Raw genomic sequence first — 12,062 nt, forward strand, 5'->3', positions numbered from 1 at the left:
GATTGGCTTAAATTAATTGCCAATCTCTGTAAAGACCGCCTTCCGTGTGTACCCATTGGCTTGCGTACACGACGATCTCACTGGACGCCCACCCAGACCGTTCAAAGAAGTCTTTCGCCAGACTCCTCCTTCCTGTCCGCTTGACTCTTAGGAGCCGTCAATCCGGTTCAGAAGCCGCCCCGCGATTCTGGAACTCCCGCTTCATTGGGCCTTCGGCCGCCCCCGTCACCTCAATTTGCCCGCCCAAAGCCGTCAGCCCGCAGCCCATTGCCTCCCAGAGCTGTCGATCTCGCGGTACCTCCCGCCCGCTGCCTCTCGCGGCACTCCGATTGGCCGCTCGCCTCCAGAGCCTATGATTGGTGTCCCGGGAGGGGTGACCACCTCCCATTGGCCCGGCGGCGCCGTCCGTCAAGCCGGCGACCGGAGGGGGCGTCCCTCTCCGCCCCCCTTTCCCCCCCCCCGCATCGTCTTCCCAGCCGCTGGCTTCCCAGAGTGCTCCGCGGCCGTGTGGAGCGAGGCCTTGTTCCCGCGTTGAGCCGCCGCTGCCGCCGCCTCCTCCTCAGCTTCAGCCTCCGCGTCAGGCCCGGCCCCGCCGCGCCATGTCGGACTACAGCACGGGAGGACCCCCGCCCGGGCCGCCGCCACCCGCCGGCGGGGGTGGGGGGTCCGGAGGAGCCGGGGGCGCCGGGGGAGGCCCGCCACCGGGCCCGCCGGGCGCGGGGGACCGGGGCGGCGGCGGTCCCGGCGGCGGTGGCCCGGGTGGAGGGTCGGCCGGTGGCCCCTCGCAGCCACCCGGCGGGGGCGGCCCGGGAATCCGCAAGGACGCCTTCGCAGACGCCGTGCAGCGGGCCCGCCAGGTGAGGAGGCCGCGGGCCCGAGGGGCGCGCGGGCGGGCGGGGGAGGGGGCGGGGTCACGTGCGCGCGCGCGGGGTCGCAAGGGGGGGGCCGGGGCCGCCACGGGGTCACGTGGGGCGGTAGGCGGGGGCCTGGGCCTCCCCAGAAGCCTGGAGTGGGGCACTCCCCCCGGGAGTGACCCCCTACAGGGGGGAAGGGTCGTCTGGGAGGGGTCACCCAAAAGCGGCCCCAGAGTGTGCAGGGTCCCCTGCAGCGCGGGGACTCACTTTGGGGTTCCCACCCTTTAGGACACTCTACTCGTAGAAGCAGGGGTTCCGCCTTCCCGGGAAGGTCTTTCTCTGCTCCCATCTCCCCATCAGGGCAAAGAGCCTTCTTTGCTCCCAACTTAGTCCCTTTTCTGCCTGGTCCCCAGGAAGGAGGGACTTTAGGGGATTAGAAAAGTTCTTCCTCTTGAACCTGGAAAGTAGAAAGGGGACCCTGTGGCTGCCAAGCGGTGGCCAAGCGTTTCGTTGAAATGGGGAGGGTAGGCCTAGGGACTGACTCTTTCTGATGCTTCAGGTCATTTGCAAGCACCCTATTTCTCTTTTGGGGAAAGAAGGGAAGGGTCCCACCGCTCTGTTCTGGGGCGTGATTACTACATGGAGGTTTCACATGCTGATGTGTGACCTCCCTGGCGCCCCACGGCCTGAGGGGAAGAGGCCCACAGAAAGCGAGGACTTTGCCGCCCTTTCAAAAGGAAACTGACCGGGCTCAGGCCATCTAGTGCTTTCTCAGTCAGAATTGCCCCCAAAGCCTCCAGCACAGGGAGGGTCCCATTAGGGGAACGCCCTGATCCCCTCCCAGTGTGGTCTGTGGCCTTCACCCTAGGCATGCGGTAGAGTTCTTAGGTGCAGTTGATATGATTGACCCCTCACTTCCCCACCTTCACTGGCTTAATTGAGAGGCAGCTAAAACAAGGGGAGGTGGTGCTCTCTGTTTGATTGGATAAGACCCCATCTGGGCATCCCAAGAGTTTAGGCTTCAAGTTTTTTTTTTAGTTTTAGGTTAAAATATAGATCCTCAGCTCATGGTTTGTATCTCTTTGGAAAACTTGTAGTAATCCTACCAGCATACTCTGGTTTTAAATTTATTGGGTTGGGGTTTATTCAGTGTTTGTGTGTCCAAAATGTAACACGTGTTCGGAAAAGGCCCTTTTGTTTTGGTCTAGATGAGGGTTTCAGATGCCTTAAAGCAAACTTCCCTAAGATTTGTTCAACAAATGGAAAAATTTTGAGGGTGTGCTCTTGAGCATCCCAGAGGCCCAGGTGTTTGGGCAAGGAAGTGTCTGGAAGTTCTCCCTGGTAGAGGGCACCTGAACTTTTGCTCCTTTCATCCCTAGAACAAGTTAGTGTGGGTTACCCTATGGCCATGAACAGTTTAGGCACAAATTTGATAGAGAAAGGGAGCTGCTTTGAAATTCCTGGAACTCCTTGAAATGTCTTAACCAACAGTGAAAGTCGCCCAATTGTGTCCTACTCTTTGCGACCCCATGGGCTGTAGAGTCCATGAAATTGTTCAGGCCGGAATACTGGAGTGGGTAGCCATTCCCTTTTCCAGGGGATCTTCCCAACCCCGGAATCGAACCCAGGTCTCCCACATTGCAGGCAGATTCTTTACCAGCTGAGCCATCAGGGAAGCCTTAACCAACAGGCTCATCCCTAAATCCAGGGAATGCCACTCCCAGGCCAGACAGCAAGACCTGTTGGGGATTCATGAACCAAAGAGGTGAAAGGTTGACCTGAGCACCACAGAGGCTGGCTTTGGGTGGTAATTCTTCTCTGCTCGCAACTTCACTTCTAGATCGCAGCCAAGATTGGAGGCGACGCAGCTACCACAGTGAATAACAGCACTCCTGATTTTGGTTTTGGGGGCCAAAAGAGGCAGTTAGAAGATGGAGGTAACTACCTGCCTTGCTGGAAGGGCTGGGGGCAGAGAGTGAAGTGCCTTTGTTGGAATGTGGTTCTAAGTGGGGGGAGCCCGCTGCCATTTGGTGTTTTAAAACCTCAGCAATTCCAGCTTTGTTCGTTCTTTTTGTCTGGGCTGCCGTCCTGAAGTATCAGGTGGCTGAGAGGAGGGCAGATTGATTGTGACCAGGTCCAGGTCGTAAGTTTTCAAGATTGTTCCTCCTCTTCTGCTAAGCTAGGCTTCTCTTAAGGCCCCATGTCAGTGCAGTGTGGCTGACCTGGAGGCACGCAGCCTAAACTATCACTCACTGATCAGCCTAACTTCCCCAAGGCTGATTTGGATCTAAGCTGGAAGGACTGGGGTCACCATTTTCCCCCTGTTATAAAGGGCTCTTTATCCCTGAGTGCTGGTGGTAAGATGAGGTCTCTTATTCTCCTGTCTTGCGTCTGATGTTGAGAGTGGGGGGCAGGAGGCTTGTTTGCCAGGACATGTGGCACCAGCATCAGATTTGAGGCAGCTGTGGGTGGGTAGGCACTGCATCTGACATCCTCTTTTTTTTCACAGACCAACCAGAGAGCAAGAAGCTGGCTTCCCAGGGAGACTGTAAGTCCACTGGGTGACACTGGCAGAGGCTGCTTCAGGATCTTAAGAGATTTTAGCAGGAAGTACTCTCCAGAGGGGAGCTGGAAGTACTGAGCAGACAGCACCTCTCCTTTATGGAGGCGCTTGGTGTCCCTCCAGGGCCCATGAGACCCCAGAGCCTGGATTGTGAAGCAGCCACCTCTGAGCATGGCTGTTGTGAGGTGGCCCTGTTGTGCTCACTCAGGGAGGCTCAGAGGCACTGGGATGTAGCTTTTGGTCCCTTGCATGGCAGATGTGCCCAGGGTGTGGTGTTTGGGGTCCCAGAGAGGAGCTGGGCCAATCTGTCCTTTGTGTTTTCTCTTTTCAGCCATGAGTTCTCAACTCGGACCCATTCATCCTCCCCCCAGGTAAGCGGTGGGTTGGAGAGCAAGTCGTTTCCTCGTTGTCTCTGGCCTTTCTTGCTAACTGGAGGGAGGGCTTTGTCTGGGTGCCTGGTTGTACAGGGCTTTGTCTTACTTTCTGGTCAACCAAGGAGAAGACTGAAAGGCAGAAGGAGCTTCGTTTGTCCTTCCTGCTTGCTGTCTGTGGGGCCATAGGGAGCGTAGGGCTGTGGCTGTTAGCTGTAATGGGGAAGGGGTTCTCTGTGCACCTTTGTTCCTTTTGTTGGATGGGGATTCTCAGAAGCCCTGCCATCCTTCCTCCTGGAAAAGCCTGGGGACTGGCCCTGACCTCTCACCTGCTTCTGCGGATTCTTGTTCCCTGAGAGCTGGGGTGGGGGTGTGTTCCTTGCCTACCTTTTTACCCTAGAGCATTCTTTCTGAAGGACCATGTTCTTTTTTTTTTTTTTTTTTTACTATTAGCTAAAATTTTGGGAAATGCAGTAAAAACCACTCACTAGAAGAATGAAGTGAAAAAGATACAAAACTGATCTTTTAAGTTAGAATCTATAGGTATTGGATGACACTGTCAGATTGCTGTGAAAGTGTCCCAGGTTCTCACTCTTGCCCTGAGTCGGTGGGCAGCACTGGTCCAGTGGGTCATGCTACCCCAGGCTAAGCCTCTTGTGGCCCAGAGTGGGAAACGGGGCCCCCGAGAGGTTGGGTGGTCTGCTGTGGGATGAGGGAGCCTCCATGCACTTGTCAGACTCTGCTTAGGCCTGTGGGGGCTTGGTCCCCATGTTGCAGGAGGCAGGGCTTCTGGGTTTTGAGGGGTTTTTTTTCCAGGAAGCCCTCTGGCTCTTCCATCCTCTCTGCTTCTTCCTGACTTGAGGCTGACTCTCATTGTTTCTCTTTGTAGGACTTCAATGACAGAAGAATACCGGGTCCCAGACGGCATGGTGGGACTAAGTGAGTGTGAACTGCTGTGATCCCGTGGTGCCCATTAACCTCTGCCCCGTGTCCTCCAGAGCAGTCTCTCAGGAGGGTGCCTGCCAACCCTGAGACCTGTGGTCTGAAGGAGCCAGTGATTGTTTTTTCCCCTCATTACATATGGTGGAGATACATATTTATATATGTAGTTTCTTTTGTGGTTGGAAATCCCAAAGATGAGTCTGTTCATACTTTTTTTTCCTTCTGATGCCTTCTCCTCTCCCTGTCCCTCTGACCCAGGCCCAGGCTTTAGGGCAGGTGCAGAAAAGGGTGAGTGGAATGGGGAGTGATTGCCTGGGCAGCGCCCCCTCCCCCCCCCCCCCCCAGCTCAGAGATCTGGTGAGGGGCACCAGAAGGGGCTGAGCAGAATCAGAGAGGCCACAGGAGAACTGAAGGAACCTGATGTGTTGTGCGATTTTTGTTTGTTTTTCGTTTTTGTAATTTTTTTCTTTTATTTTGAAGGAGCTGTTTTGTGCTTACTCTCTCATCCATTCTCTGGGCAGGGGGGCTCTCAGCGCCAGCCTCCCCCATCCATCTCTGCTCTTCTTCTTTTTTTCCACCCAGTCATAGGCAGAGGAGGTGAACAGATTAACAAAATCCAGCAGGACTCAGGCTGCAAAGTCCAGATCTCTCCAGGTAGGAGCGCTAGAGCTGGGTGGGGATGGGTGGCTGTGCTGGGGCTCCTGGCGCTTTCTCTCATGATCCCGAAAGCTGCGATTGGATGGAGGTGAAGCGGGCTGGTGTTACTGAGCATGTTCTGTGTGCCGCCTTTGCACAGCGCCTCAAGGTGTAGCTGCAAATCTTGTCTCCCTCTGCTTTCCATGAGCGGGGAAGGCTAGAATCCACTATAGGGAGCTGCACCCCACATCCCACTCTGACTGTGTTGCCACCTGAGCTACAACACCTTGTGGGAAAGTGTGAGGCAGGGGAGTTCCTTAGGAAGGACCGGCTTGAGGTCAGGCCTTTGCTTAAATCCAGTCCCGCCTGCACCTTGGCAGGTACCTGATTTGCAGGGGTTTCTGAGTGCTCACCCTGCCTGACACGCAGTACATTGACTGGAAGGTGCTCACGTGGGTGGTGATGGAAGGGGCCCATTTGAATCTTTTGGAATCTGCTTCTCCTTCCATATTATCATCACTAAAATGTTTGCCTCCTTTGCTAGACGTCAAGCTTCCTCATCTTGGCCGTGCATAAAGCACCCTCAAGTGTTTGGGGAGGTAAATTGATTTGTCAGGGTGCTGTACAGTGGCAGAAGTAGCTGTCAATTGTTCCTGGAAATCTCATCTCCATGGAAGGTCCTTCTGGTTGTCTGCCCAAGACATTGGCTGAAAAAAGTGCTGATCCTCTTTCCGCTCCTCTCTCCAGACAGCGGTGGCCTACCTGAACGCAGCGTGTCATTGACAGGAGCCCCGGAGTCTGTGCAGTAAGTCTCTGGCTGGGCCTCTTATGACAAAGTGGGTGGGCGAAGCCCTCTGGATCCCTTTGAAGTTTAGGGTGACTCCCACATCATGTTCCTCATGCCCTGCCTGCACTGGGGGGCTGCCTGACATAGTGAGCCTCCTGAGATCTGGGGAACCTGGCCCAGAATAGCCCCAGCCCTGGGGATGGTCCCTCTGTCAGACCCAGAGAGGGGGTTGGAACCCCCTTTCCTGGGAGCAGGGCTGAGCCTCCAGGCAAGCATTCAGAGAGCACCTGTGTTTTCCCTTTCCAGGAAAGCAAAGATGATGCTGGATGACATTGTCTCCCGGGGCCGTGGGGGCCCCCCAGGCCAGTTCCACGACAACGCCAACGGGGGCCAGAACGGCACAGTGCAGGAGATCATGATCCCCGCTGGCAAGGCTGGCCTGGTCATTGGCAAAGGCGGGGAGACCATCAAGCAGCTGCAGGTGAGGGTGCAGGCTCCTCCCGTCCCAGGACAGCCTCCTTCCCATGGCTGTGCCTGTGCACGCCACTGCCCCCCGCCACCGAGCCAGAGCCCTTCGTCCTTTTGGACCAGGTGTGACCTGCCTCCCCATGCCCCAGGAAGTCCTTGGAGAGTTCAGCACTAACGCCACTCTGGTTGTACAGGAACGGGCTGGAGTGAAGATGATTTTAATCCAGGATGGCTCCCAGAACACGAATGTGGACAAACCGCTGCGGATCATCGGAGACCCTTACAAAGTGCAGGTGGGTGCCCCAGGGCTGAGGGGGTGGTTCTGGGGAGCAGAGAGAGGGCAGCGGGTAGGCTGGAGATTTGGATGCAAGTGGAGAGATTTTCTAGAGCACTGTCTCTGAGGTCAGTCCTGGACTCATTCTCTGTTGAGCTCACTCCCAGCCGTCTGTATATGAGCAGGTGGCCTCAACTGGCCTCAGTCCAGAAAGCCGGGGTGCTCACCATGTCCGCCTCTTAGGGCAGTGGGTAAAGATCCTAGCAGCCTTGTGTTGGTCCTTAGTTCTGGCCTGTGACCCTGGGGCATGCAGTGGGGCAGCAGTGTTCGTGCAAGCACCACACTTTGTATGTTCACAGCAAGCCTGCGAAATGGTGATGGACATTCTGCGGGAGCGTGACCAGGGTGGCTTTGGAGACCGGAACGAGTATGGGTCCCGGATTGGCGGGGGCATCGATGTGAGTGCGGGCCTCTTGGGTGGATGGAGTGGCAGGGGTGGCGGCTGGCTTGTGGTCAGTGGGGTGACTGCAGACAGTGACAAAGCCCAGCTGATCCTCCTTTTTCCCGCCCGCCCTCAGGTGCCAGTACCCAGGCATTCTGTGGGTGTGGTCATCGGCCGGAGTGGGGAGATGATCAAGAAGATCCAGAATGACGCTGGTGTTCGGATACAGTTTAAACAAGGTCAGGGGCTAGCTGGGATCTGCTGAGACTCACTCTTGGGGTCCAAGGCAGGCAGCTTGGCAATGGAGTTAGTGTCTGTGGTGCCTCATTACTCCTAGACCAACGGGACATGCCTTGTCCCCACTCGGGAGCAGCCCCGTAAGAAGGTGAATGACAGGCAGGCTTCCCAAGTTGAGGAGTGTGTGTTCCTGTCCTGTCAAGCCATCTCTCCCTCTCCCCTCTCAAGGGCTCTCCTGACAGGCCACCTGGGCCCCTGGGTGAGGTTAGCTCTTGAGGCCCTAGCTGTGGGCTTCTGCCCAGTCCCAGTGGTTTTTGGGGAGGACAGACTCCCCCGTGCTTTTTGAGAGATTTGTTGTCAGTTCTTGGTTCTGCCAAGTGCGTCTGCTAGTTCTGGGGGCACCAAGTGCAGGAGGGATCCTCATCTGCTCCTGAACACATGAAAGGCAGCCAGCGGCACTTTGACATGTTCCAGACATGGCTTGGGCCAGCGACCGCCATGAAGAGGCAACATTGGGGGTTCGGAATAGTGCGTCTCTTGTAACTGTTTTTTGTTCTCCTGTGCTGGCTCAGACGATGGGACGGGTCCTGAGAAGATAGCACACATCATGGGACCCCCAGACCGGTGTGAGCACGCCGCGCGGATTATCAACGACCTCCTCCAGAGCCTCAGGGTGGGTGTTGTCAGGTGTGCTGAGTGGGTGGGCTTGAGTGGGAAGGCAGGCTGGCTGTCTGCATTAACTGTCCATCTCTTCCCTGCCCTGCAGAGCGGTCCCCCAGGTCCTCCAGGGGGTCCTGGCATGCCCCCAGGAGGCCGAGGTCGAGGCAGGGGCCAAGGCAACTGGGGCCCTCCAGGCGGGGAGATGACCTTCTCCATCCCCACCCACAAGTGCGGGCTGGTCATCGGCCGAGGTGAGTGGCTCCTCCACAGGCCCCACCCGTCCCCCCGCTTTCCTCCTGCCCTCAGCTCACTGCCCATGGCTTCTGCAGGTGGTGAGAATGTGAAAGCCATAAACCAGCAGACAGGCGCCTTTGTAGAGATATCTCGGCAGCTGCCACCCAACGGAGACCCCAACTTCAAGCTGTTCATCATCCGGGGCTCGCCCCAGCAGATCGACCATGCCAAACAGCTCATTGAAGAGAAGATCGAGGTGGGCTCAGCTCAAGGGGGGTTCTGGGTACCTGGGCCCAGCTCCTCCTCCTCTTCCACTGATCTCATCCACTTTTCATTCCTCCAGGGTCCCCTCTGCCCAGTCGGACCAGGCCCGGGGGGACCAGGCCCTGCCGGCCCCATGGGGCCCTTCAACCCTGGGCCCTTCAATCAGGGCCCACCGGGGGCTCCCCCTCAGTGAGTATTCCTGCGGGCTCCTGGGATGTGGGGGTCACAGTGTTGGCAAGGAGGCCGGCAGGCCCTATGTCCGTGTTCCTCACCTCCAAGAAGGCCATTCCACCTTGCAGAGGTGCCAAACAACTCTGGCCAACCCTTGTTTTAGAGACAACATTTTTAAAAGATGCTGTGGGTGTTGCTCTAGGTCTCCGCTCCACGTGTAGATCCTGTAATCCTGTGTGGTGTGGTGGGGGGTTGTCACAGCCTTGAGTCCACGTGGCCTGTACCCCTTGCTTCAGTTGTCTAACGCCTTTACCTGGGCCAGGAATCTGCATTTCCACGTAAGGGGTGCTCTGGGCCCCCTTCCAGGCTATGGCCGTCCTCTGCAAGGACCCTGGGGTAACCTGGCTCATGTGTCCCTTGTTTTCACCCTCAGTGCTGGAGGCCCCCCTCCTCACCAGTACCCACCCCAGGGCTGGGGCAACACCTACCCTCAGTGGCAGCCGCCTGCTCCTCATGACCCAAGTGAGTATAATGATCTGAGCAGGGCTGAGGGGAGGGGCCGGTTTCCTGGCCAATGCTTAGCCTGCACACCCTCTGCCTACAGATAAAGCCGCAGCCGCCGCAGCTGACCCCAACGCCGCCTGGGCCGCCTACTACTCACACTACTACCAGCAGCCCCCAGGCCCCGTGCCCGGCCCGGCACCAGCCCCCGCGGCCCCACCCACCCAGGGTGAGCCCCCTCAGCCTCCACCTGCTGGTCAGTCGGACTACACTAAGGCTTGGGAAGAGTATTACAAAAAGATCGGTGAGTGCGTGAGCCACCACAGGAGCTCCGGTCAACCAGGGAGGGGTGGGCGAGTGGGTGGCCACATCCCCGCCTGTCCTCTGACCTCAGGGCCTGCCCCTACAGGCCAGCAGCCCCAGCAGCCTGGAGCCCCCCCGCAGCAGGACTACACGAAGGCCTGGGAAGAGTACTACAAGAAGCAGGGTGAGCTGGCAGGCCACAGGGGTGGGACCAGGTGTGCCGGCCTCCTGGTCTGCTCACCCACCCTCTGCTCCCCCACAGCTCAAGTGGCCACCGGAGGGGGTCCAGGAGCACCCCCGGGTTCCCAGCCAGACTACAGTGCTGCCTGGGCTGAATATTACAGACAGCAAGCCGCTTACTACGGACAGACTCCAGGTCCCGGCGGCCCCCAGCCTCCGCCCACACAGCAGGGACAGCAGCAGGCAAGTGGGAATTGCCACCCTCCTCCTCCTCCTTTCTCCTTCCAACCCCCGGCCACCGTCCATCCTGCCTTAGTGGGTAGCGCCGGAAACCCCTTCCCCTGCGGGGTGTGTCCTTGATGCCTGCAGCGGGGGCCGTGTGGCCAGAGGTCTCCGGGAGCCCCCACGAGCTGGGGGAAGTGTGCGCTGGGTCCAGAGGTTAAAGAAGAGGCCTCTCCGCCGGCCTGCTTGTTCCTGTGTAACGCTGTCGTGATGCTGGGGGAGAGCGCGCAGCAGATAAAAGGAGGAACTGTTGAACTGGTGGGTAGTCCTGGGGGTGGGGGGTAGGCCATCCGCTCAGCCGGAGGTCGCCGTCCCGGCTGCTGACTCGCTCACTCACAATCTGGCCACTTGGGAAGAAAACGGATATTTTTGCCCCTCTCTGCATTACTCTCATGGTTTTTGTTCTTTTGATTCTTTTATTTTTAAACCCACGATCTCTCCCCGCGTGTCCAAGTGACTGTGTGTGCTGCCAGCTGCCCCGTGGGGCCCGGCCACAGCTCTCGGGGCCAGGGGCGGCGCCAAGGGGCCCGGCCGCAGGGCCCGCCCGCCACGCCCAGGCTCGGCCTCTGCTCTCGCGCCTGCGCCCGCCTCGTGTCCCAGTCTTGTCTGTGAAGTGGGCATGACGATCGCTGCCACCTTCCAACCTACCTCACAGGGGTGTTGTGGGGACACCGTGATCTCTGGTTGTCATGTCGTGATGCGCCGGGAGCTGCCCGCCCGCCTGCCTTCTGAAGACACAGGGCACCCCTCCCCCGCCTCCCCCTCCCCAGCCCTCAGTGCTTCTCTCTCGCTCTCGCTCTCTCTGTGCGGCCCCTGCTTCTTCCTGTGTCACTCTCCTCCATCTCAGAGCCAGTCTGACTGAAGCCAGTCCTAGAGCACTGACTAGACAGCTACAAACACATCCTTCCAGCCTGCGCTTGCCACAGGCTCGGGAGAGGGGCTTCCTGGCCCCCTCCTTGCCACTTTCCCCCAGTCTCCCGCGCCCCGTCCCCCTCCCCGCCCCGTAGTGACCAATTCCTATCTCTTCCCTCTCCGCAGGCTCAATGAATCGAATGAATGTGAACTTCTTCATCTGTGAAAATCTTTTATTATTTTTTTTCCATTTTGTTCTGTTTGGGGGCTTTTTTTCGTTTGTTTTTTTCCGTTTGTTTGTCGAGAGAGCGATGGCTGCCAAGGGGGGGTGCCAGGGGAGCCCTCCCTGTGAGTGGCTTGGGGGTCGTGGCACGGGCAGTGCCAGGCTCTCGCTCTCTTGCTCATTCTGTGTGTCTCATATGCTTTTTTTCTTTCAAAATTGGGATCCTTCATCTTGAGCCAGCCAGAGAAGATAGCGAGAACTAAATCTCTGCAAAAAAAAAAAAAGTTAAAAACTAAAAAGCAAAACAAAACTTATAAAATTATATATATATATATAAAAATCTCTATCGTCCCCCACCCTGCCCCAGCCTTCCTGAAACTGCCTCTTTCAGGAGAAAGCAATTCATTCACTCCCTGCGACCACCCTTGGCCCTTTTCATGTTTTTAAAATAAACTTTTAAAAAAGGAAACAAAGTCACTCTTGCTATTTCTTTTTAGTTAGAGCTGGAACATTCCTTGGACCAGGTATTGATGTTTAGGAAAGCCCATCCTCCACCCTGTGCCAGGCAGCCCCTCCCTCAGCCTGTCTGCTCCTCCTCTCGCTCCTCTTCCACCCAGCTCCGCTCCCCCTCACCCGCTGCGCTGCCCCTCCTGCCCCCTGCCCCCTGCCCCCTGCCCCCAGGACTGGTCTGTTGTGTTTCATTTGTTCAAGAGGACATGGAAACTGAAAACAATTGAGAACAAAACAAAAAATTGTATGGCAGTTTTTACTTTTTATCGCTCGTTTTTAACTTCACAAATAAATGGTAACAAAACCTC

The 12,062-nt window shown here is 57.2% G+C and overlaps 1 protein-coding gene across 4 annotated transcripts; it reads left to right on the forward strand.

The window, feature by feature from the left end:
* The first annotated feature begins 489 nt into the window (after positions 1-489).
* KHSRP (KH-type splicing regulatory protein) lies at positions 490-12,062 on the forward strand. Of its 4 annotated transcripts, none has more exons than XM_027969789.2 (20): positions 490-857; positions 2,695-2,791; positions 3,364-3,402; positions 3,749-3,788; positions 4,678-4,727; positions 5,313-5,384; positions 6,114-6,171; positions 6,460-6,634; positions 6,816-6,914; positions 7,255-7,353; positions 7,474-7,576; positions 8,147-8,247; positions 8,341-8,485; positions 8,564-8,724; positions 8,812-8,921; positions 9,337-9,425; positions 9,508-9,708; positions 9,799-9,891; positions 9,970-10,130; positions 11,208-12,062. In XM_027969789.2, exons 1-20 carry the CDS (start codon positions 600-602, stop codon positions 11,214-11,216), a joined length of 2,160 nt encoding a protein of 719 aa, XP_027825590.1. In that variant the 5' UTR covers positions 490-599; the 3' UTR covers positions 11,217-12,062. The 4 variants fall into 4 exon arrangements, with proteins under 4 accessions (XP_027825590.1, XP_027825591.1, XP_027825588.1 ...); XM_027969790.2 differs by having other exon boundaries at positions 9,814-9,891; XM_027969787.2 differs by having other exon boundaries at positions 9,970-12,062.

This window comes from Ovis aries, chromosome 5 (assembly GCF_016772045.2).
Source record: "Ovis aries strain OAR_USU_Benz2616 breed Rambouillet chromosome 5, ARS-UI_Ramb_v3.0, whole genome shotgun sequence".
NCBI classification, from domain to species: Eukaryota; Metazoa; Chordata; class Mammalia; order Artiodactyla; family Bovidae; genus Ovis; species Ovis aries.

What these genes read in the sequence shown, in the direction of transcription:
- KHSRP (XM_027969787.2), top strand. Translation starts at nt 600, where the DNA reads ATGTCGGACTACAGCACGGGAGGACCCCCGCCCGGGCCGCCGCCACCC. An exon ending in CCCATTCATCCTCCCCCCAG is followed by an intron (nt 3,789 to 4,677) that starts GTAAGCGGTGGG and finishes TTCTCTTTGTAG; the next exon opens with GACTTCAATGACAGAAGAAT. An exon ending in ACCTCCTCCAGAGCCTCAGG is followed by an intron (nt 8,248 to 8,340) that starts GTGGGTGTTGTC and finishes CCTGCCCTGCAG; the next exon opens with AGCGGTCCCCCAGGTCCTCC.